Source organism: Equus quagga, chromosome 11, assembly GCF_021613505.1.
Source record: "Equus quagga isolate Etosha38 chromosome 11, UCLA_HA_Equagga_1.0, whole genome shotgun sequence".
NCBI lineage: Eukaryota > Metazoa > Chordata > Mammalia > Perissodactyla > Equidae > Equus > Equus quagga.
In genome coordinates, this window is record NC_060277.1 from 113,808,229 (window position 1) to 113,829,607 (window position 21,379).

At 53.7% G+C, this 21,379-nt stretch overlaps 1 protein-coding gene across 7 annotated transcripts in view; it reads left to right on the forward strand.

The window, feature by feature from the left end:
• The window catches only part of RNF213 (ring finger protein 213), a 116,810-nt gene that overhangs the window by 13,374 nt on the left and 82,057 nt on the right, over positions 1–21,379 (forward strand). For 5 of the 7 annotated variants that reach the window (XR_006890683.1, XM_046676527.1, XM_046676525.1 and 2 more), the window contains 9 exons: positions 638–864; positions 5,373–5,516; positions 12,578–13,093; positions 13,366–13,488; positions 14,129–14,292; positions 14,927–15,085; positions 15,413–15,615; positions 19,545–19,828; positions 20,547–20,803. Coding sequence is in view for 6 of the 7 variants with exons in the window: in XM_046676527.1 (XP_046532483.1) it covers positions 638–864; positions 5,373–5,516; positions 12,578–13,093; positions 13,366–13,488; positions 14,129–14,292; positions 14,927–15,085; positions 15,413–15,615; positions 19,545–19,828; positions 20,547–20,803 (2,077 nt within the window). In the remaining variant the exon portion in view is untranslated. Of the gene's footprint in view, positions 1–148; positions 373–637; positions 865–5,372; positions 5,517–12,577; positions 13,094–13,365; positions 13,489–14,128; positions 14,293–14,926; positions 15,086–15,412; positions 15,616–19,544; positions 19,829–20,546; positions 20,804–21,379 lie in introns of all 7 variants that reach the window. The other 2 variants (XM_046676528.1, XM_046676529.1) reach the window with 2 other exon arrangements.

Here is a 21,379-nt window from a genome sequence, read left to right on the forward strand (position 1 = left end):
GGAAGGACCTCGAGGGAGGAGCGGCTGCTCTGTCAATGCTCCTGGGAGGGCCCATGGTTTCCTGAGTGATGGTCACTTGCCTTTCCCAGAGGTGTGACCCGTGTGCATCTGCTGTAGGAACAGAACAGTGTTCCTTCTTCCCTTCCAGACTGGTCTAAGGATTCAACTGATATAAGATCACCAGGAGAAACACAAACTAGCTTAAGGATGTATGTAGCTCCTGTGTATGTGGGAGAGACCCAGGAAGACTGAGTAACTCCGCAAAGGCCAAAGCCACCCCCTTATTTTACCATCTTGAGCTAAAGGCAAAAGAGATGCTGGGGGTGGGGAGTCACGTATGGGAGCTGACCTGGAAAAGCACAGTAAAGCAGGGTAAGATTCTTCTGCACGTTTAAGTCCTTGCCTTCTCCATCCGTGAGTTTCCAGAGTACGTCATCCTCTTCTGCCCCAACAGCCAGAGAGACACCCTTACAAATGGAGATTTCCCTTACAAATGTAAATGCCTCTTACCATTGGGCGGTTTCCTGAGCCTCTCCTGTGTGTGCTGTTTCTTAAAAATGCCTAGCTAAAAATAATCAATATGCCAGAGAGGCATATTTTGGGGTGACAATTCTGCTTCCCTTCCCTGCCTCTGTAGATTCTGAGAAGAACCACTCCGTGACGTCGGCCCCGGAGGCAGAAATGGAGTGTGGACAAGAGCTGAAGGAGGAAGGCGGCCCCAAGGTGACGTCTGCCCCGCAGGCAGAAATGGAGTGTGGACAAGAGCTGAAGGAGGATGGCAGCTCCTTCTTGTCCTCAGGCTCAAGTGATCGGCAGGAAAATGCGGACGAGCCCTGTTCTGATGCCTCCTGGACGGTGCAGAGAGTGAGTGTGCCCGGCCCTGGGAGGGCGGGTCTGGAAGGAGCGATTCTGCCCGTTTGCCACGTGCTCTCGCTCTGCCGAGAGGGCGTTTTCTGCTGTGGTTTCCTCAGTGGCTGAACAAGGTCCCCCGTGTCCTCACGACATCCTCTCCAGGACAGCCTCACTGCACTGCTGCCCAGCGGCCCCCAAAACTGCCTGCCACTGCCCAGCTCGCGGACCCCTGCACACTGGCAGGGGCAGAGCTGCCGCTTCCCTGCCTGATTCGTCGCATGGTCTCTGGGTTCCCATCCCTCTGGGGTCTCCAACTGCCTTTCTTCCGTGTCTCCTAGAAGCTTCTGCCATGTGGGTGTCTGGCTCTTCGGCTCTTCTCTGGGCCTCCAAGCTCCAGGGAAGGGTGGGGACTCAGGAAATAGCACTGGCTGCCAGATGCTGGTCCTCCAGGGGAAGGCTGAGCCGTCTTCGGTCTCTATAAGTACCTATAAGTATCAGGCTGGGAGGGCGTCTCCTGAGTAAGTGACCAGGCTGGAGCCCCCGTGAGGCTCGCAAGGGTGTTGCCTGGACAGGCTCAGGGCGTGTGGTGGGAGAGAAGGGCTCCCCGTGCTGCAGCTCAGCCAGTCCCGGCCCAGCCAGCCCGGCTCAGCTCCCAGGCTTCTTGTTGGATGCTGACAGGGGCCCATTGTCTTTCTGTGTCTGGGTTGGGGCTGGTTTCCTGTCTGGTCCTCAGTTCTTCCTTGCAGTGGTCGGGCCCGATGGGAAGTGCCACAGCGGACAGCGTTGTGGTCTGCTGTGAGGGTATGTGTGTGGTGTGTGTTGTAGTGTGATTGTGTGGCGTGTGTGGCAGTGTGGAGTGTGTATATATGGGATGTGTGTGTGTGTGTGTGTGAGCGTGTGTGTCCTTCCCCTTGGAGAGCAATCCCGTCCAGAGCAGGATGGCCAGCTCAGAACCTGGGCCCCGTGGGACACTGAGAGTTTGGGTAAACTCTCGAAATGAGTATCAAGGAACACACACCCTTGAGGTGCATACATGACACTGATTGAAAACGACATTGAGCCCAACAGAATTAGGGCCTATTTTTTAACCTTGTTAGAGTAAGTTTAAGGCTCTTTTGGAAGAATAAATGGGCAAGAATAACCAAGAAAACTGAATAAGAAAAGTCTCAAGTGGGACTTGCTGTATCAGATTAAACGAAAACATGTTATGAAGCCATGGTCATTAAAACAATGAATCCTGAGGGTGAGGAAGGTACGGAATAGATGACTCTGAAACAGAAAGAGTGAGTTGCCTCACTATGTCAAAAGCTCTGAGAAATCCCGGAGAAAACAGTGATCAACCCAGGAGAAACGTGGCCCGCGGTAGGTAGTCCACAGTTGAGAAGATGTAAACGGCCAGGAACCATGTAACGCTCCACCTCCGAACGCAAACGCTGAAAATTCAAAGAGCTGCAAGATATGATACTAAACCTTCAAATTAAAGAATGGGTTTAAAGCCAGCGTTGGCAGTGATGAGGGAAACGCGGTGGGACCAGCCAGCGAGGCAGGTGCCCTGCGACCCGCTCTTCTGCTTGTCTGATTTCATTGTAAGAAAATAACCTCAGAAAGGCCTCCGAAGGTTTGAGATAGGATTTCATCACAGCCTCACTGTTTTATGGCCCAGGGTTGGAACCCACTGGAATATTCCACCATCAGGGAGTGCCGTTTGTATCGTCTTTGTGCCAGAATGTAGTGTGGCCTCCAACTGTTACTTTTGCAAAGATTAAAGATGTGAGGGAATTCTTGCAATCAAATTACTTACATAGATACATAAAAAGACTAAAATAAATAAGCAATAAATAAATAATTAATAAATAAAAGATTAAAATAAATAAAAAGATTAATAAAATAGATAAATAAATAAGAAGAGTAAAAAAACAATGTACGGGGGCCGGCTCAGTGGCACAGTGGTTAAGAGCCCATGTTCTGCTTCAGCAGCTCGGGGTTTGCCAGTTCGGATCCTGGGTGCGGACATGGCACTGCTTGGCAAGCCATGCTGTGGTAGGTGTCCCACATGTAGGGTGGAGGAAGATGGGCATGGATGTTAGCTCTGGGCCAACCTTCCTCAGCAAAGAGAGGAGGATTGGCAGCAGTTAGCTCAGGGCTCATCTTCCTCAAAATAAACAAAAACAAAAAAACCCCCCAATGTACAGTAGAGCGATATCAGCAAAAATGGCAGAGAAGGGAACCCCAAGGCCCTGTCCCTCCAGAGAATCACCGAAAAAAATGAGCCAAACTGTAAGGATCAACTTGATTGGAACTTTGGAAATTGTCCAAGGGTTCCAGTAACTGGGCAAATGCGGAATCAAGAAAAGGCGACTTGACCGCAGGAGGAGAGCCCGCCCCGCTGCCTCCCCGCGTGGTGCTGTCTGAAGGTGACAGGCCTGTCCTACTGTGGGCTCCTGGGGCCCGAGGCAGACTGTGCTTCTGATTTGACCTGTCTGGGGTTCCCTGAAGGAGTGACACGGGCACTGGCCTTTTTCGCACCTTACTTGGAACTCCCTAAGGGTGGAAAAGCAGCTCTGTAGAGGACGTTCCTCAGAAACATTGAGGCAAGCGAAAGAGCTGCACCCCAGGGGGCGGAAGGGCACAATCGGGGTAAACAAGGCTAGATTAGCCCGAGCCTGGGGGGGGGGGCGGGGGGGGGGGGGGGGCCAGGAGAGCAGGCCTTTCTGGAAGAGGATTTTGCGAGAGCTCCAGGTATAACGGGGAATCTAGAGAAAGCCACATGGAGGCCCAGAGCTCCCCCAGGACTGCTGGGTGGGTGTGGGCTTTCCTTCTGGGGTGATGGAGAGGTCTGCAACTGGGTGGAAGTGACAGTGGCAGAGCATTGTGAATGCCCTCAATGCCGCTGAATCGTGCACCTTAAAATGGCTGAGTTTGTTACGTGATCTTCACCTTGACATAAGGAAACTATGGAGTATCGTCAGAGGAGGGGATTTAAAAAAAGCCTAAGCGCGGGGAAGGGAGGCGGGATGAAGGGCACGCGCGAATGCTGGGGGGGTTGTCTCTGGCGTTGGCATGGTGGCCTTGGTGATTGTTCCCGGTCCCTGTGGTGACCCTGCGTGATCTGTATGGTCAGAAAGTGGTGTGTTGTGGTTGAGCACGGGCCTGCGGGTGTGGCCGTGGTGTTCTAACGGTGCTGGGACGATGTGCCAGGGAACCAAGGGGATGGCCCAGCACTGGGACACGGGCCGCTGGGCTGGCCTCATCCCCAGCCACTGAGTCGGGGGGTCCTTTGTCCCGCAGTCTCAGTGGGTGCAAGGGGTGTTGTGGTTGATGGGGACAGTGGGGAGCTCCTGCCGGTCTGTCGCCTGGCGTGACCGTCTCCGCCTGGCCTTTGCTTTGGTGGCCCTCTAGTGCCAACTAACTGGGTGCCTTTGCTGGTCTTGCTGCCTCCTGAGGGCTCCTGGATGTGTTCTTCCTGGGCGGCTGCCCCCGGCTGGGAAGAGGAGCACTGGACTGGGCCGGGGTGAGTTGGGTTAAAGGCCCCGACTGACCCTGTGGTTCCCTCCTGGGTCGCTTCCCTTCCTCAGCCTCCTGCTGCCGGCCTGGGGTCCTGGCGCTGCTCTGGGCGAGGCCTTGAGCCTGGGGACCCCGTGTGCTCTCACTTGTCGCCCACCCCGGTCCAAGTCCCCTTGCAGAACTCCTCCTTCCCTTTTTCTTGGTCCAGATGCTCTGGGCTTTTCCCCTTGTCCCCCTCCCTGACGGCAGTGCCAGCCACGAGGCCCCCCATCTGGGCGACCCAGGTATCCCCCATGCCCTGGGCTTGCTCAGGTGAGGCTGAAGCCAGACCTGGAGCCGGAGGCCTCACACGCTTCTGTCTTCATCCGCAACAGCTGAGTGCAGGAGCTTGGCCTTGGCCCTATCCTGACTGCCCTGTCCTGTCCTGGTCCGCTTGGTGGCCTGGGCCACCTCTGGGCCTCACTGTCTTCCTCAGGAAAAGGAGAAGGCTGGTGGGAGGAAGAGATGGGTGCCCCTGGCCAGTGCCGGCTCTGTGCTCCTTGGGGTGCGCCATCCACGGGTGGTTGGCTGCTGTCCTGCACTGCTCCCGGTTCCCCAGAGGCCCCGGAGGCCTGGCTTGGCTTCGCCTTTGGTGCCAGCTGCCTGCTCGTCACAGGAATGTCTCTGTAGCTCGTCTGTGTGGGAAGCACCAGCCCAGGCATTGGGATGGAGGCCCTCAGGACCCGGGACCCGGGCTTGCTTCCACCTGGAGGTCAGGTGTGCCCGCCCTTGAGGGCACCAGCTGTGGCGTGGGGCAGTCCTCATCTATGGATTTGCTCTGCCCGCCTGCCCACCCACCGACAGGAGCCCTTTCTTGGATTTCCTGCACAGGAGATCCTCTGCCTGCTGGCCCTGGCCCGCTGGGGGCTGGGGAGCTGGCGGGTCTGTCTGGGCCGGAGTCAGGTGTCCCTGAGGGTCCTGCTGGAGCAGTGCCTGTGGGCCCCCTGCCTTGTCTGAAGGGGGTCCTGTTTTAACAGGGAGTTGCGTCAGACGTTCTGGTAGATTTGGCCGACTGCACATCCGATGAGCCGGAGGCTGCTAGTTACACGCCCAACAAAAGAAGAAAGGCGGATGCATCCCTGTTTGAGGTCACTGACGTGTTCTCTCCAGACCTCGAGCAGGTAGTTTGCAAACACCGTGGGACTGGATGCCTCCTGCCATGCCCCACATGGGAATGGAGCCCCCCACCCCAACCCCGACTGCTGAGGAAGGCTGGTGGGGGGGCGCTGGTCTGTGCAATAGCCGTGCCTCTGGGTTTTGGCTCCTGGGACTCTGAGGACGTTCTGCTCACGTGCAGTTTCAGTTTGACCGTGTGTGCCCCCACCCCCATGCTTCCGTCCATCGTGTTATTGCTTGTGCGACTATCTCCTTTGGAATGTGGGAAATTTACCTCGAACCCTCCACAAGCCGTACAGGATTCTCCTCATGGAAGAGAGCAGGAGGGCGCCAGTCTCCCTGAGGGCGGAGGACCAGGCTGCTGGAGGTCCAGGCCGAGCCTGTGCTGGGGCTCAGAGAAGACGCCTGGCCACGGCCCGTGCCGGCGCCTGCGGTTGTGGGCCCGGGTTCAGAACCGCAGCGGGGTAGTGGGAGCCCGCTGACTTCAGTCTCTGGTTTGTGGAAGTTCATATCCTGACTTCTTCGTTTTCTTTAGCACTGAGGAGTATTGCAGCCTTCTCTAATAATATCAAAAACGAGATTAGCTAATAGATGTAATGAAAGTATTTTTTGCTTATGAGGAGAAGCAACGAGGTTTCAGACTTTGAAGAGTGATGTTTGTGGAGTTGGTTTTAACTGTTGCTTTTGATAGAGAGCGGTGGCTTTTCCTGAGTAAGAGAGCCACTGATCCACCTAACAGATTTATTGAGCGGCTACCTTGTGCAGGGCCCGGGCACCAGGAGGGAGCCGGCCGGTGGGTGGGGTGGGAGGCGTAGTCTGGCCTCCTGGGCGTGAACTTGATCTGTTGACGTTTGGCTCCTGAAGCATTTGGTGAATACAGCCGACATCCACACAGGGGCTGGAATGGCCCCGGCAGAAGGACAGTGAGCCATCCATGATAGCAACAAAAACAGGAGACCAACCCCCTAAATCCTTTTTCCCTGAGAGGTAAAATAGGAGGTTTAATATCTTAAAGCTATCAGTTCTTGTCTCAGGTTTATACATTAAATTAACCAATTAATGTGTAAAAGTAGTATAGCTCCCACAAGTTTGGTTTTGGGGTTTTTTTGGAAGTTGACAAAAGATTCTAAAGTCCAGTATAAATTGGTGAGAATTCCTAGAAAGAATGTAGAAAAAAGGAAAAATAAATGGGAGATTTGACGTCCAAATGCATCTTAAGCTCTAGACATGCAGCCACGTACCGTTTGTAGGGGAAGAAAACTGCCCTTCTTTCCTTCTAGGCTCTCTGACTGGTCTAATCATTAAATTGGCATGAGACAGACGAACAGGACAAAGATAAATTTAATTTCATATGTCTGGGAGCCCAAAGATATGATGCTCCAGGAAGTGACCAAAGCAGGAAGCTTTTAGACCTTGTAGACAAAGAAACAAATTTGTGAAGAATTGACAAGGCAAAGAATTGTGGACTTGGGGAGTAAATTAGTGAGGAAGTAACAAGTTTTGTTTACCTAGCCTTCTTGGCCTTGAATTCCCATTTCTGGTGATACGGATGCCTTCCCAATGGAGATTTATTTCCTGCTTTAGGGGGGCAATGTCCTTCTTACACCAGCTGTTTCTCAAGTAACTTTTTTTTTTTTTCTGAGGAAGATTAGCCCTGAGCTAACATCTGCTGCCAATCCTCCTTTTTTTGCTGAGGAAGACTGGCCCTGAGCTAACATCCGTGCCCATCCTCCTCTACTTTATGTGTGGGACGCCTACCACAGCATGGCGTGCCAAGCAGTGCCATGTCCGCACCCGGGATCTGAACCTGCGAACCCCGGGCCACCAAGGCGGAATGTGTGAACTTAACCACTGCGCCACCGGGCCGGCCCCTCAAGTGACTTTAATTTAACATAGTATGCCAAAGTGGCACATTTTGGCGTGGCATATTGTGCTCCCCTTCGTGTTCTAATGGAAGTGCATCAAGGAGGATCGGCGTAGAACATCCAGACACAGACGTGAGCATAGGTGACAATTCAGCACGTGATAAATGTAGCATAATAAATCAGAGGGTAAAAGCTGATGTGTCAAATAAGAGATGTTTGAACCATGGGCTCTGGAAAAAAGTAGATTCCCAGCTCAGACTGACACTAAAATGGGTACCGGGTTGATAATATTTTAATGTAAAACAACACCCTAGAAGTTCTAGAAAAAAAGCTGTTAGAACATTGGTTACCTTGGCTTATTTTGAGCTTCTGTAAGATGGAGATAACCTAATTTGACATTTGATTATTTTAACCATTAAAAGTCTTCTGGTTGCAAATAACTGAAAACCCAGCTCAGACTAATTAATACAATAAAGGGAATGTGTCACTCACAATGTGAGAAATTCTGAGGTGGGACTAGCTGCAGGTGAGGATTGATCAAGGCACCTAGGTGAAAATTCCTCAAGTCTGGGTGTTTCTCTCTGTCTTTGCGCTGCCTTGCTGATGTCGGTTTCCTCCTCAGCCTCTCAACGGCTGTCTCCAACACTCTGGGCTCTTTCACAACATGTCATGTCATGATGTCCACAGTTATCCACTTCCCACTACATCCTTTGAGGGATAAGAGGACACCTTCTTTGGTGGGTCCTACACCCAAAGAGGAAGCATCTCCTTCCCAGGGGAAGCTCTCCTGAAATCACATGCCCTTCCCTGAAGCAGTCACTGTGGCCAGGGTGACAGGCTGACCCTGGAGCTGGAGAAGAGTTACTTCTGCTTGCACCACACAGCTGAGGTCAGGGTTTGAGGGGACCATTTCCTGGAGTTGGGGGAGACGGAGCAGTTGGCCAGCTTATAATGGAGAGGCCAGCACTTGTGCTAATCACTCCACGAGTTAGGGGTGAGTCTGCGGGTCAACCCCATCTTTCCGGTTCCCGTCCCGGGCTCTTCTCTCGTTGCTTCTTCAAAGCCGCACTTTGTGTCTGTAGAAGGGTCACCCCACACCCTGCCTGTGTTTGTCATCCCACTTCTGCAAAAGAGGGAACTGAAGCGCAGAGAGGTTACTCAGGCCCCCGCCCCCCCGAGGGCCAGGAGACAGGGGAAGGGCTTCTGCAGAGACGGGCTGTGGCGACGGGCTGCGGCGGCGCCCCTCTGCCAGAAGGAGGGGCTTGATCAGGTGCCGGGTGGAAAAGCTACCTGTCTTCAGCTGGTCTATTCATCCGGAATCAGTGCAGCATTTCTTACAGGGGGCGGGAGCGGGGCGGGCGGCTCGGGCAGGGCTGGCCAGCCCACTTGTCAGCCTGCAACACTCTGGCCCCTGTCAGGCGGCTCCGCTGGCTTCCATCCGACCAGTCGGTGCTCGTCCCTGGGGTGTCTGCTGCGGTGTCCCCACCCGTCACCCCCACACTCCGTGGCAGGTGACTCTTCAGGGCTCCCCAGCAGCTGGTGAGTGGACTGGGCCCGCCTGCCTTCCCCTCATCAACTAGGAAAATATATATGTATTATATATATAATTAGGAGTATATGTGTATAACTTACATATATATATACATACATACTTCATTTTTGTCAAGGAAACAGTCATGGTTTTAGCCTGAGCCTTGCTTGACCGCCGTGCCAGCAGTCTTGGGGCTGCCTGGTGCCCCAGCTCTGACCCTGGAAGTGTGAAGGGCACCTGGTGCGTGCTCAGTCCCCATAACTGTGTGTTGAAGGAGCTATAAGTCGCCTGTGCAAAATCTAAATCTTATTCTAAAAGGTCTTAAAGCAGCTTATGAAAAGCACAATAAAATAGGAATAAGAGAGGGAGAAAACAGATAAAGAGGAGAAAGACAAATTGCAGGTTAGAAGAGTCAAAGCTGGTCATGGGAGCTGAGTGCAGACCCGGCCCGGGGCCGAGGGGAGGGGGGCCCGTGGGGGCCCGAGGGTCATGCGGGGCTGGGAAGCCTGCTGGCGAGGCCGGGAAGCAGCCAGAGCTTGCATGGAGCCTGGTGAGGCCGGGAAGCAGCCAGAGCTTGCATGGAGCCGCACGTGGGGCTTTCTGAGGAACTGACTGAATGAAACAAAAACGTTTGGGCGCTACAGTGGGCCAGGGATTGTTCTGGACAGTGGATGCAGCGGCGAACAAAGCGGACGCAGAGACTCCATCCTGGAGGGAGGAACGAGCCGCCACGTGTGTCGGGCACGGGCGCTGCAGGAAAGCAGGGCGGAGGGCCGGGGAGCTTTCCTGCACGGGGGTTCCGGGACCTCTGCTGAGGGGCATGGGACAGGGGACTGAAGGAAGGAGGCGTCTGGGGAAAGAGGGAATTGAGGCAGGAGACGACAGCAAAGAGCATTGTATGGGGGATTTAATTTATAGAGGTGACTGAGTGACGGCACAAGGGGTCAGTGCCACTGAAAGAAGTTTTATTGCTGTTCCCAAGAGGAGGGGCCACACCACGCAGGGCAACACCGGGAAGGACCAGGGTGGTCAGCAGGTAGAAGGAGTGAGGGGAGGGGGTGGCCCAGAGCCTGTGGTGTGGGGGCAGGTAGGCAACTTTGAGCAAGTTTCGGATTGGCTGGTTTGAGTAAACTCGCTGGACTCCGTGGGTAGACTGTCTGTAGGATGGTCTGGTTGTCCTATGCCTGGCCCTGGGGCGATGGGGCAAGGGGAAATAGTGGCTGGGCCTGAGAGGGTTAGATAAAGGAGGTGGTTGGGGTGTGGGCCGGTCGGTTTGCATATGAAAGGTGTGCCCCCAGGGGACTCATTTGCTGTCTCTAGGAATTAGCTATCCTTGGGAAGGGCAGTCCCTCCAGGATTAGCATGGCTCCCAAAATGTCAAATCATCATAAAATACAGAACAGGCTTAGTACTGGAGGCCAGGGATGAGGCTGGCAGGCAGTGAACAGGGGTCAAGTCATGCAGGGGTCTCCCAGCCACGGTCAAGCCTTCGTTGTGGGTGAGCGAGGCAGCCGCAGGAGGCAGCGCCCCTCCAGCCACTTCAGGCAGCAGGGGATCAGGGAGTCTTTGAGGATCGACAAGCTGCCTCCTCAGGCTTAATGTGTTTCAGACTCGGCCTGTACTGTCTGCTCGGGGAAGCCTTCCAGGCTAGGGGCTGCCTCTGAGTGCCCAGTGCCCTCAAGCATCTTCCTCGTCGGCACTTCCCACACACTGAAACCGTCCGTTTTCAGCCTGTCTTCCCCACCAAACCACTAGCTTCCTGGAGGAGGAACACGTCTTGCTCGCTTGTTTCTTGTGCAAAGTTCCAGTCCCCCCGGTAAGTCAGCTTTGAACCCAAATGACTTGATTGAAGCCAGCCTCGCACTAAAGAGGAGATTCTGCAAAGAACGGCAGGCCACGTGTCCATTCATGCAGCCTTCTGCTGGTCCCACCGGCGGTTCTCAACCAAGGCTGCACGTTAGAACTGATGCGGGGTCGGTGAGCCAAGGAGTCGAAAGAAAGATTTCTTGGACTCTCAAGGTCTGGCAGTGGTGCTCTTTTATTTAGAGAATAGTGTGGAGTAGCATGGGGACAGGACCCATGGGCAGTGAAGATCTGTTGCTGCTGCTGCCTGGGGACAGGACCCATGGGCAGTCAGAGCTCCTGCTGCTGCCCTGAGTTGAGGGTTAGGCTAAATTTATAAGGCATGGGTACGTGACTTATTTTTACTGAAAAAAAAAGATGATGTAAAAAGTCATTAAATGATTTCAGTGCAGATGGGGTCTGGTTATTGTGCGGTCATATAACTTTAGATACGAATCTGGTCATACAGATCACGGCATGTAGATGAGGATGCCCTGGGCTTCTCTCCCTGGGGCAGCCCTAATTCATACCATAAAAAAAATCCACCAGGTCATATAGTTTGGCATGTAGGCCAGGTCACCTTGGGCTTCTCTAGCTGGGGCAGCCTTAATCCACATCAAGAACCATCAGGAAAGCAAGTGGCGATGCTGGTGCTGAGGCCCACAGACCAGTCAGATCAGAGTTGGGGTGTGTAGGGTAAGGCTTCCAGCGGGGACCTCCAGTGGGGAGCTCGACTGGTCCTGCTGTCGCAGGGCGGGCCTGCACGGGGCAGCCCCACTGCACTGGGAGCTCCTCGGAGATGCCAAATCTCGGGTCCCCCGCTGCGCTGAGTCGCCATCAGCATGTTAGCAAGGTCTTTAGAGATCTGTGTGCCCCTGGAAGTCGGAGGAGTTACAGCCAGAAATGACCTTTGTTAACCTCTTTCTTTCTACCGTGATGTTAGTGGGTGTTAATTATCAGACAGTCCAGGAGATGGCCCCCAGGGGTGCCTGAGCGGCAGGGTAGGGCACTTGGGTGTCGTGCTGGTCATTGCAGGCAGAGCTGCAGGAGGTTGGATCAGGATTCTTGGAGAAAATCCAGGAGCTGACTCAGAAGCAGGCCACCCCAGCCCCCGTGCAGGCAAACCCCAAGTTCTTTCATCTCCCTCTCCCAGGTGACTCAACCCAGGCAGGGGGCGGGTAGCGAGTCCCGGGTCCACGCCGGGTGTCAGGGGTTTGCAGAACACTGCCCTTACTGAGCTGATCAACACACTCCAGAGCAGTATCCCCAAGTGAGGCGGGGACCCCCGTGGAGCCCTCGAGGGTCCCGCCACGTCTGTGTCTCATGCTCTGTTTCTGAGTCCGAGGTTGGGGACTTTTGCCTCTGAGCAGTGGCATCCAGGCAGGGGCCCAGCGCACCTGCGTGGGTGCAGGAAGGACTCTTCAGCCTTCTGTTGGCTTTTCAGTCTCCTCCTTTTCTCTGTTTCAAGGTTTGTGTACATACTGAGTACGATGTAGGTGTGTGATACACAGAGGCCTATATGTGCTTTCTAACATTTGAAACCGCTCAGCACAGAGGGATGACCATCGGCAGGAATTCCGCGGGAGAGTCTCAGCTGTGATTTGGCTGAACAGCGCGTGGCCACTTGTCCCTCAGCTCCGTCCACCGTTCATTGTGGGTCTCAATTTCATTCTTCCCAACGTGCGGAAATGGCAGGCTTAACAGAGGCAAGGTGGTTTGGTCGAGCTAAGTTTGACATACTTGAGGAATTGAAAGGCAGCTGGAGGAAAACATTGGCTAGAGTAGAGGAAACCTAAGAAATAAAATGAGTGCCTCTTTTTCTGTTTAGAGCAAAAGAAAGAATCGGAAGAGGAAGAAGAATCAGAAGACTGCCACTCCCGCGGATCCGGGCTCCTTGGTCCCCTGCAGTCTGACTTCTCTGGGGGACCCTGGGCCCCAGGACGCAGCCCCGCCCCAGCATGGAGCTCAGCGGAACGGGCCGACCAGCCAGCCGAGCCAGCCTCCTGGTGCGGGCATGACGCCCCCAGAGGGCGGTGGCCGCAGAGAGCCCGCTGCGCCCGCTGAGGTTGGTGGCAGCTCTCTTCAGGGCCAGGCCGCAGGAGGAGCAGAAACAGCTGCGGGAGGAGAGTCTCCGGGCAGCCTGGCGCCCCAGGACCAGCAGACACAGGGAGGTGCCCTCCCGGAAGGGAAGGGTCACCACACCCCCGACCCCTCCAAGGACGGAGGCCTCCCCCAGGAGGGGGCCGGCCCAACTACCTCTGCTGGTGAAGGACGTCCTGGGAAGGAAGACGCTGCCCAGGAGCCTCAGCCCGCTGGGCAGCAGGCTGCGGCCCCCACCTCTGGGGTGAGAAGTCGGGAGTGATGGCTGGGGTTGGCCCGCCACGCCCTTGCTGCCTTGCTGTGCATGTGGTTCTGATATCACCTTCCTGTCTGGGAAGGGCCTCTACTGCGGCTTGCTCCCCAGAGGGGGCTTTGGAGGGGCTGCCCCTGCACCCAAGCTGCTGACCCCTGTCCCTGGGCTGGTGGCAGATGCCGACCTTTATGCCATTGAGTCCAAGTCTCACTGTCCATTTTGTCACCTTGGCCCTGATGTTTTGGTGTCATTATTTCTTCCAGGCGGTTGATGCTGCAGCCAAGCCAGCTAGTCCAGGGAAAGAGGCTGGGAAAGAAGTTAAAAATGAGACCCAGAAAACAAAACAGCCACCAGCAAGCACGTCTGCTTCTCTAGAAAACCGCCAGGTACAGCATCTAGGTCTCCAGGAGGCCTCCTTGTCCCCGCTCTGTCCCACGGTCTGCTCCTTTCGGCCCCATTCCTTCCACAGCTCGTCTTTCATTTAATTATTCAGTGACTCTGTTAGGTGGTAGGGGTGCAGCTGAAGGAGACCCAGCTCCTGCCTGCATGGGGCTCACATTCTAGAGGGGAGAGAGACAGAAAGCAAGGTCAGGCTGTGAGGAGTGCCGTGGAGAAAGTAAGATGAGGTGCTAGATTGGGTGCCGAGGGAACACGGCCAGGCAAGGCCTCCCCAAGGGCGTGGTGTTGGAGTGGAGACCTGAAAGAGTGAGGGGCAAGCCATGTGGATATCTGGGGATGTGTCCCAACCAAAAATGGCACGTGCAAAGGCTCTGAGATAGAGTGTGGTCGGCGAGTTCAGGGAACAGCCAGGAGGCTGGTGCCCCGCAGAGTGAATGAAGGGAGGAGAGGCTGTTGACGAGGTTGGAGAGAGGGGCCCATGGAGGCTGTGGTGGGTGGACCAGGAGGCACTGGAAGGCTCTGAGCAGGGAAGGGACGAGACCACTCTGGCTGCTGTGAGAAGCATGAGCTGCTGGGGGCAAACGTGGAGGCTGGTCTTAAAGGTTGGGGTTTGGTTCCTCGTTCCAGGAAGCTGAAACCAAGGACAAGACAGGTGTTACTGGAAAGAAAGTGAGTGAAACAGAAAAAGCCAAGCCAGAGGCCCCGAAGAAACCAGAAAGAAATTATGCAGCTGCTGTGAAAAATGAGGAGCAGAGAAATCCGAAAGCTGGCGCACATGAAGTTAAGGAAAGGTAGGGGATGACCCCACACGGGCCGCTGAGGAGGTAACCTGCCTAGGAGCACAGGCATGGCCCCCGCCCCACCCCTCTGCTGGGGCAGCCAAGGGCCACGCAGCCCCAGAGGGGCTTCCCGGGCTGCCCTTCTCGTTGACTCTTTTGGGGAGTTGAGCTTTGGGGGAAAAAGGAGGTAGGCAGGAGGGGGCACCTGTCCCAATTCCTTGTTTGGTTTCAATGCTCTGTCACATAGTCCCTGGGGTCCTGGAGGCAACGTGGGCCTTCCGGAACTCAGGAGAGAAGCTGTCATGTCCCAGAGTGCTAACCAGCCCCTTCCGCCACTGCCCTCAGTTCTTTGGAGCTGGCCTGAGGTTGTCCCCCACCCTGAGCCCACCTTCCTCCATTGCAGAGGGAGGGGACCCACCTGGCGGGTAGTCTGGCCCAAGTGTGGATGCTGTTGCACTGTGCTGGGGTGTGTGTCAACGCACAGTCAAGAAACAAGGATGGTGTGTGCACACGTGTGCCTGTGCGTGTGCCTCCGTGTATCTATGTGTGTCCACATGTGCCTGTGAGTGTGCACGCGTGCGCATGCACGAAGGAGGCGGATCTGATCTACATCTAATGCGCATTTCCTCCTGTGGCTTTCTTCTAGCCCGCTGAGTCCCGAGGAAGGAGTCACCGTGTACTTCCATGCAATCATTTCTAAACATTTCAAGTTCAACCCCAACCACGACAGAGTATTCATCAGGGGAGGAGAAGAATTTGGGAATCCCAAATGGAGTCGTGATGTCTGTGAGATGTGCTACACCAAGTGAGTATGTCCGAGGGCTTGTGAGCAGTCCCTCAGCGAAATGTCCAGAACTTCCAGTCTTTGAAACATGCTGAAATAATTTTTATCAAGTTGATGACATCCTTAGACTTTTGGACCATGAATATTTCAAACAAATATTTCTTATAATGTCCTTCTTTGTCATATTTCTGTTGGCTCTGTCTGGAAAACATGCCTCATCCTAGAAGCATCCTCTTGGTCAGTATCGATGTATAGCTTTGGGTCTGTGCTCCATGCTGTGTTTGAGAAGAGCTAAAATTTCCAAGAGAGGATTTTCGGATAACCAACTGGTGTCCTGTTTGTTCACAGGGATTTAGGTGACGATGGGTCCCTCATTGAAGGCAGAGCTGTCCTTTCCAGGCAGCACCTGGACAAACCGATTCCTTACAAGTATGTCGTTGCACATGGCAAGGGGCCTGTTGAGTATGAATTCATCTACAAACAGCAGCAGAAGGGAAGCGAGCATGTCAACCGCTGTCTGTGTGTCAAATCCTCGCTCCTGTGCTCCGGAGGTGAGCCATAGGTGGGGCGTTGGTCGTGCCTCTGGAGAGCAGAGCTGGCCTGGGCCTCTGTGGGTCCTCAGTGCTGGGCGTTGGCCCTGCCCCTAGCCCGGCCGTACGTTTAATAAACCTGAGTTTGGGAGCCTGTTTCTCATCAGTTTAGCGCAACTGCACCCTTACAAGAGGACATAAGGAAAAGGCTTTTTAATAGAGGGAAAGGAGAGGGGATGAAGCGGCTGGGCAGGCAGGGCTGGGCTGCAGAGGCAGCCCTGCGATGGTGAGCAGGTTCAGGGTGAGAGCCGGGTTGACGGGGCTGCCAGGACGCTTCCCGGGAGATTTCCACGCACCGTGAGTGAGCCCTCCTGCTCGTGCCACTCTTCCGTCCTCCACACCTTCTTCTCTGATTTCTATTTTTCTTTCTCTTGCCTGTATCTATTTTTCTCTACCTTTTCTTTCTTTTTTTCTTTGCTCTATGTTTCACTCAGTGCATGCAGTGTGTGTGTTTGTGTCATGTGTGTGCGTGTGGTGTGTTGGCGTCGTGTGTGAGTGCGTCTGGTGTGTGTGGGGTGCGTCTGGGGGGGGTGTGTTCTATATAGAGAGTCTCTATGGATTCTGCTTTTAGGAACTTGCTCAGATCTTCTTTGTGGGCTAATACCTGGTCTGTCATAAATATTCCACGTGTGCTCAGAAAGAGTAGATAATCTATTTGGGGGACTCAAAAGTTATATTTATTAGATAAAGCCAATTTAATATTAAAATCTTTTTTTAACAAGATTGATCTGTCAGCTTCTGAGCGATGTGTTCTAGTCTGTCACTAAGACCATGTACTTTATTTATTTTTGCATAAAACAATAATTTTCTCATCCCCCTGGTCTCTGTGGGTCAGGCGTTTGGACAGAGCCTGGCAGGGATGGCTTATTTCTGCTCTGTGTGTCTGGGGCCTCAGCTCAGAAAGCTTAAAGCTGGGGGTGACTTGATGGCTGGGGTTTGGAGTCCCCTGGAGTTGTCTTTGCAGCTGCTGCTGGCTGTGGCTGGGACCTCAGCTGGGCTGATGGCTTTGAGGTCAGTGATGGCAGGGGCTTGGTTATTTTGGGCGGCCTGAAGAGAGAGAGAAGAAACTGGAGTCATGCTCTCTTCTTAAATGTATCAAGTGTTGACTCTCTCCCCTTCAAGATGCTCTGTTCCTATGGGCCGGCCAAAGGACAGAGTTCTGGGACCCTTTTCTGGTTGTGCCCTGTGCTTGTCGGGTGATCTAAAAGGGCTGTGTCCAAGCTTGAGGTGACTCCCTCGTCAGATGAGAGTTTGTGCCAGTCTAGACTTGTCAGACTGGCGGGCATGGTTTGGGGCGGCTGTTCCGGCTTCCTCTCGTGTAGGAAGCCCTGCCTCGGGTTCTCTCTGGCTCAGGCATGGTGCTTAAGCTGTCGAACCACATGGAGAGGCACACGTTTTAACCACAAATCCAGAATCATTTTCAGGTCCCTTGAACGGAGTTTTTCATTGGAGACTAACTGAAAATTGCCAAGCAACTTTATCTTCAGATGCTTCCTTAATCATGATATAGTTCCAAATAGTATTTTCCAATAATTAGATTTTTTAAAATAAAAAAATGGGTGTTAGAGCTTTTAGGCGTTTTCAGTCCATTTCCCTTCTTGCGGTGAAGGCCCGTGGGCCCTTTGAGTTGCTCCCTCTCAGTTTGGGCTGTCGGGTCAGACGCTCGGTGGGGAGGTTGACTTGGAGAACTTTGGCGCTGGCCCTGGGTCAGTGGGACCGGATCAGCTGTCTTAAGTGGGAAGGAGCTGAGTCATGGTAACCGACAGACGGGCTGTTGGGAAGGCCGGGGAAAGCCTTCGCTGGCTTTCCAGGTGTCTCGGAGGTGACTGCCTGAGCCCAGGTGGGGCGGTGCTGGGCCACTGACATCACTGCAGGTGACTTGGGAGGAGTGTCTAGGAGGTGCTGGAATTTTGTTGATTGAGAAATTTGTGCTTCGCTCCACTTGGTGGGGTAGTGTTTTTCTATGTTAAATTAAATAAACGTAGATTTCGTTATTCCCAAAAACAGAGAGAGAGAGAGAGAGAGGGATGGCTCCCCTCTGCTTCGTCCTTCTGAGCCTCCTGTCAGCCCCTCTCGTTGGCAGAACATGAGCCACAGTGGCAAGGCCGCAGAAAGGGGGTCTCGGGCTCCAGCCCCGTGACTCAGGGCGGGCAGAGACAGCAGAAATGCATGCTGGGTGCAGAACCAGCAACAGCCAGTGCTCTGTCCCTCTGAATGCTTTCTGCCTCGTGCTGTGTTCCACCCGAAACGGATTCTGCTGCGTGTGCTCTGCTCTTGTGTGCCTTCCCTGCCCACCCTTCTCCCTCTCTGCTTTCCTCCTGACTCTGCTGTTTTCTCTCGGGTTCATCCCTCGCCGCCACATCTCTGTTTCGTGGGACTTTTGTTGGTTTGTTTTATTGCATGTTTGTCATTCAATCCGATCATCTTCAATGGGTGCAGTTGGCTGTGAGCACCAGCTTGGCCATCTTACTGTGTCTTCTCTGTTTACTCGTTCTTTTTTGTGATTTTTCTGACTTTTGGATTTTCTTTCTCTCTTTTCTCTAGTGGTTTGGAACTTAAACATTTCATTTCTATTCTTCTAGGAGATTCTGAGGAACCCAGACCTTTAATGGCCCTCCCTGGCCTGCCTTCCTGGTGTTGAGGGTATCCCCTGCTCAGGAGCCCGGTTGATGCTCCCTCCACATGCACAACACGGCCCTGTCCCAGGCCACAGTAGGCAGGACACAGAGAGCAGGAAAACCTTCCACAGGAAATGATGCCCGAGTTGAGATCTAAACAGAAATTCCAAGCTGTCGCCAGGCAGGGATGGGGCAGAGTCGGGTGAGCGGGGCTTCGAGTAAAGACAACAGGATGTGCAACATGCCCGCGACAAGGAACAGGGGGCGTGCTTGGGGACTTCCACTTTCTGGTGTCCCGGCTCTTTTTATGCATCCCTGTTGCCTCTGGCGTCTTAGTGGCATCTTTGTCTTCTCATTATTTTACAGTTGAGTCGATCAGGTTTTCTAGGTCTGCATGTGTACTGTCGGCGACTAGTCAGAGCAGGCAGGGATTCAGCCCTTGCCCTGTGTTGGCCCAAGCTTGACATCACTCCCTTATCAGATGAGAGTTCGTGCCGATCTAGTCTTGTCCGAAGAGATGGTCACGGGAGCTCTGTCTTATCTGTAGCGTGACCTGCACTGTCCGTCATGGAGTGGGTGTCATGGCTCCTAGTATGGAGGAAACGGGCGCTTGCGCTGAGTACCTCACCAACACGCTGCTCGGTTGCTGGCAAGTGATACACGGCCGTGTGATCATTTACAAAGACATGTTCCAAATATTTCAGGCTGGCCGAACCATGTGAAGTTGGGTCTCACTCTGACCATTGTGGGATGTCTAGGAGACCCGTCCTAAAGACAGCCATGCTCTCCATGGGGGCCAGGCCCCGAGGTGTGTCTCCACGGACGGGCATCTGTGTGGAGTGAGTGCTGGTGGCCTTCTGTTCACCACGCACCTGTGATTTTCCTTTCTTGCTTCCCTTCCTTTGGCTCATGGCTCATTCCTTCTGTGTTTCTGCCAGGCAACATCAGCCTTCCAGGGTTGAGCGTCCTGATCTAGTGGGTTTTTTTTTTTTTTTTTTTAAGATTTTATTTTTTCCCTTTTTCTCCCCAAAGCCCCCCGGTACATAGTTGTATATTTTTCATTGCGGGTCCTTCTAGTTGTGGCATGTGGGATGCTGCCTCAGCGTGGTCTGACGAGCAGTGCCATGTCCGCGCCCAGGATTCGAACCAACGAAACACTGGGCCGCCTGCAGCAGAGCGCATGAACTTAACCACTCAGCCACGGGGCCAGCCCCCCGATCTAGTGGGTTTTGATGGTCCTGAGTACAGTATTGTCCTTTCTTTCACCCTTAGACTGGCATCAGTACGATGATATAATTTGTATGAAGCCCCCTGGGAGTCTTCAGAAACTCTGGGACCACTTCACAGATGGTACACGCAAAGACTTGGTGAGAGGGAAGAAGATCGCTGCCAGAGTCATGCTGGACAGCATCTTCAGCATCCTCCAGACCTGGAATGCCATCAATTTAAAGAACTTTTTCAACCAGTTTCAGCAGTTTTATTCTGTGGTTCGTGTGCCCATGATCTATGAAGGACGGGCACAGCCGTGGACCGCTCTGCAGTACACAGAGAAGGAGGTATCAGGTTTTAGGGGTGTCACCAGCAGCTCCCTTCTCTACCTTCTGGGCAGTCAGCATCATTCCACCTCCTAGTGGCCAATGAGCCTGCACCCTACACTCAGTGGGCCAGGGTGCAGATGGGGGCAGGTAGATCTTTCCCTCCCTTTTCTCCTGGCACCGTCTCTGGGGGATTCTCTGTCCTCTCCATTTGCTTCATACTCCTCCCACTGGTCCCACCTCCTCACCTGGCCTCACCCCCCAACTGGTCCCACCTCCTCACCTGGCCCCACTGCCATCACTGGCCCCACCTCTTGAACTGGCCTCTGGGCCGGAGGGGTGGAACCATCCTTCATTGCATCTCCACCCTCATTGTGGTGTGACTCTGGTGCTTTTGAGACAGACCTGAGGCCACTTCTGAGATGACAGTTGAACTCCTGTAAGCTTCAAAGGTCTCCACCTGAGAGCTCCTCCACCATGCCAAGTTTCTGGACTGCACCATTGGTGGCAGCTCCCAAAGACCCAGGGCAGCCAGGCCCGGGGAGAGGGGGATGCCCGGGGTTTAGTGGGTGGTGGGATGGTGGGATGACCCCTCCGCAGAACTCTGCCTGCCCCTTGGGGCATTGGCTCCCTGCCCAGCTGACATGGAACTAAGGGCAGCCAGACGTGGGGCAGCACTTAACGCTTCTGATGGATTCAACTCCATGGTTCTCGTGTCCTCCTTCTCTCCTGGGATCAGGTGCAGAGAGACCTGTGGGAGGATTTGAAAAGACGAATGGCACCATTTCTGGAAAGAAGAGAGGCCCCTCTGCCTAAAGACTGCCCAGTGAGGAATAACTTGAGAATGGGCCTAATTGTCCTTTTCTCTGTGGAAAAATTTAACCTGCCCTTATTGGAAGATGACCTGGCCTCGCTGTGTAACCTCCTTTGCTCCAATGCCAATTCACCAGACGCCCTTCGCAACGACCTAAACCACATCTTTGGAACATCTCAGAGGTATCTGTGTGTGTGTGTGTGTGTGTGTGTGTGTGTGTGAGAAAAGATTTTATAGCTATTTCTAATGATTTTATCTGATCATAAAAATACGCACTTGTCGGGGCCGGCTCCGTGGCCCAGTGGTTAAGTTCGCACGCTCCGCTGCGGCGGCCCAGGGTTCGGATCCTGGGCGCGGACATGGCACCGCTCGTCAGGCCACGTTGAGGCGGCATCCCACATCCCACAACGAGAAGGACGTGCAACTAACATATAGAACTGTGTACGGGGGGGTTTGGGGAGATAAAGCAGAAAAAAAAAAAGATTGGCAACACTTGTTAGCCCAGGTGCCAATCTTTAAAAAAAAAAAAAATCAGTGCTTGTCATAGAATGGATGAAAACATATAAGAAATAAAAACTACCCATTAACTATACCACTCAACTGCTGTCATTTCCATGTTATCCCTCCAGCCTTTTTCCTAGCATATACATTATTTTAAATTTTATTAAATAGTCTATTGACTACCCTGCTTTTGAGAAGCTTCATGGTCTATCCGACTCGCCCCACGTGTGTGTATTTTGGGGGATTATGGGATGATG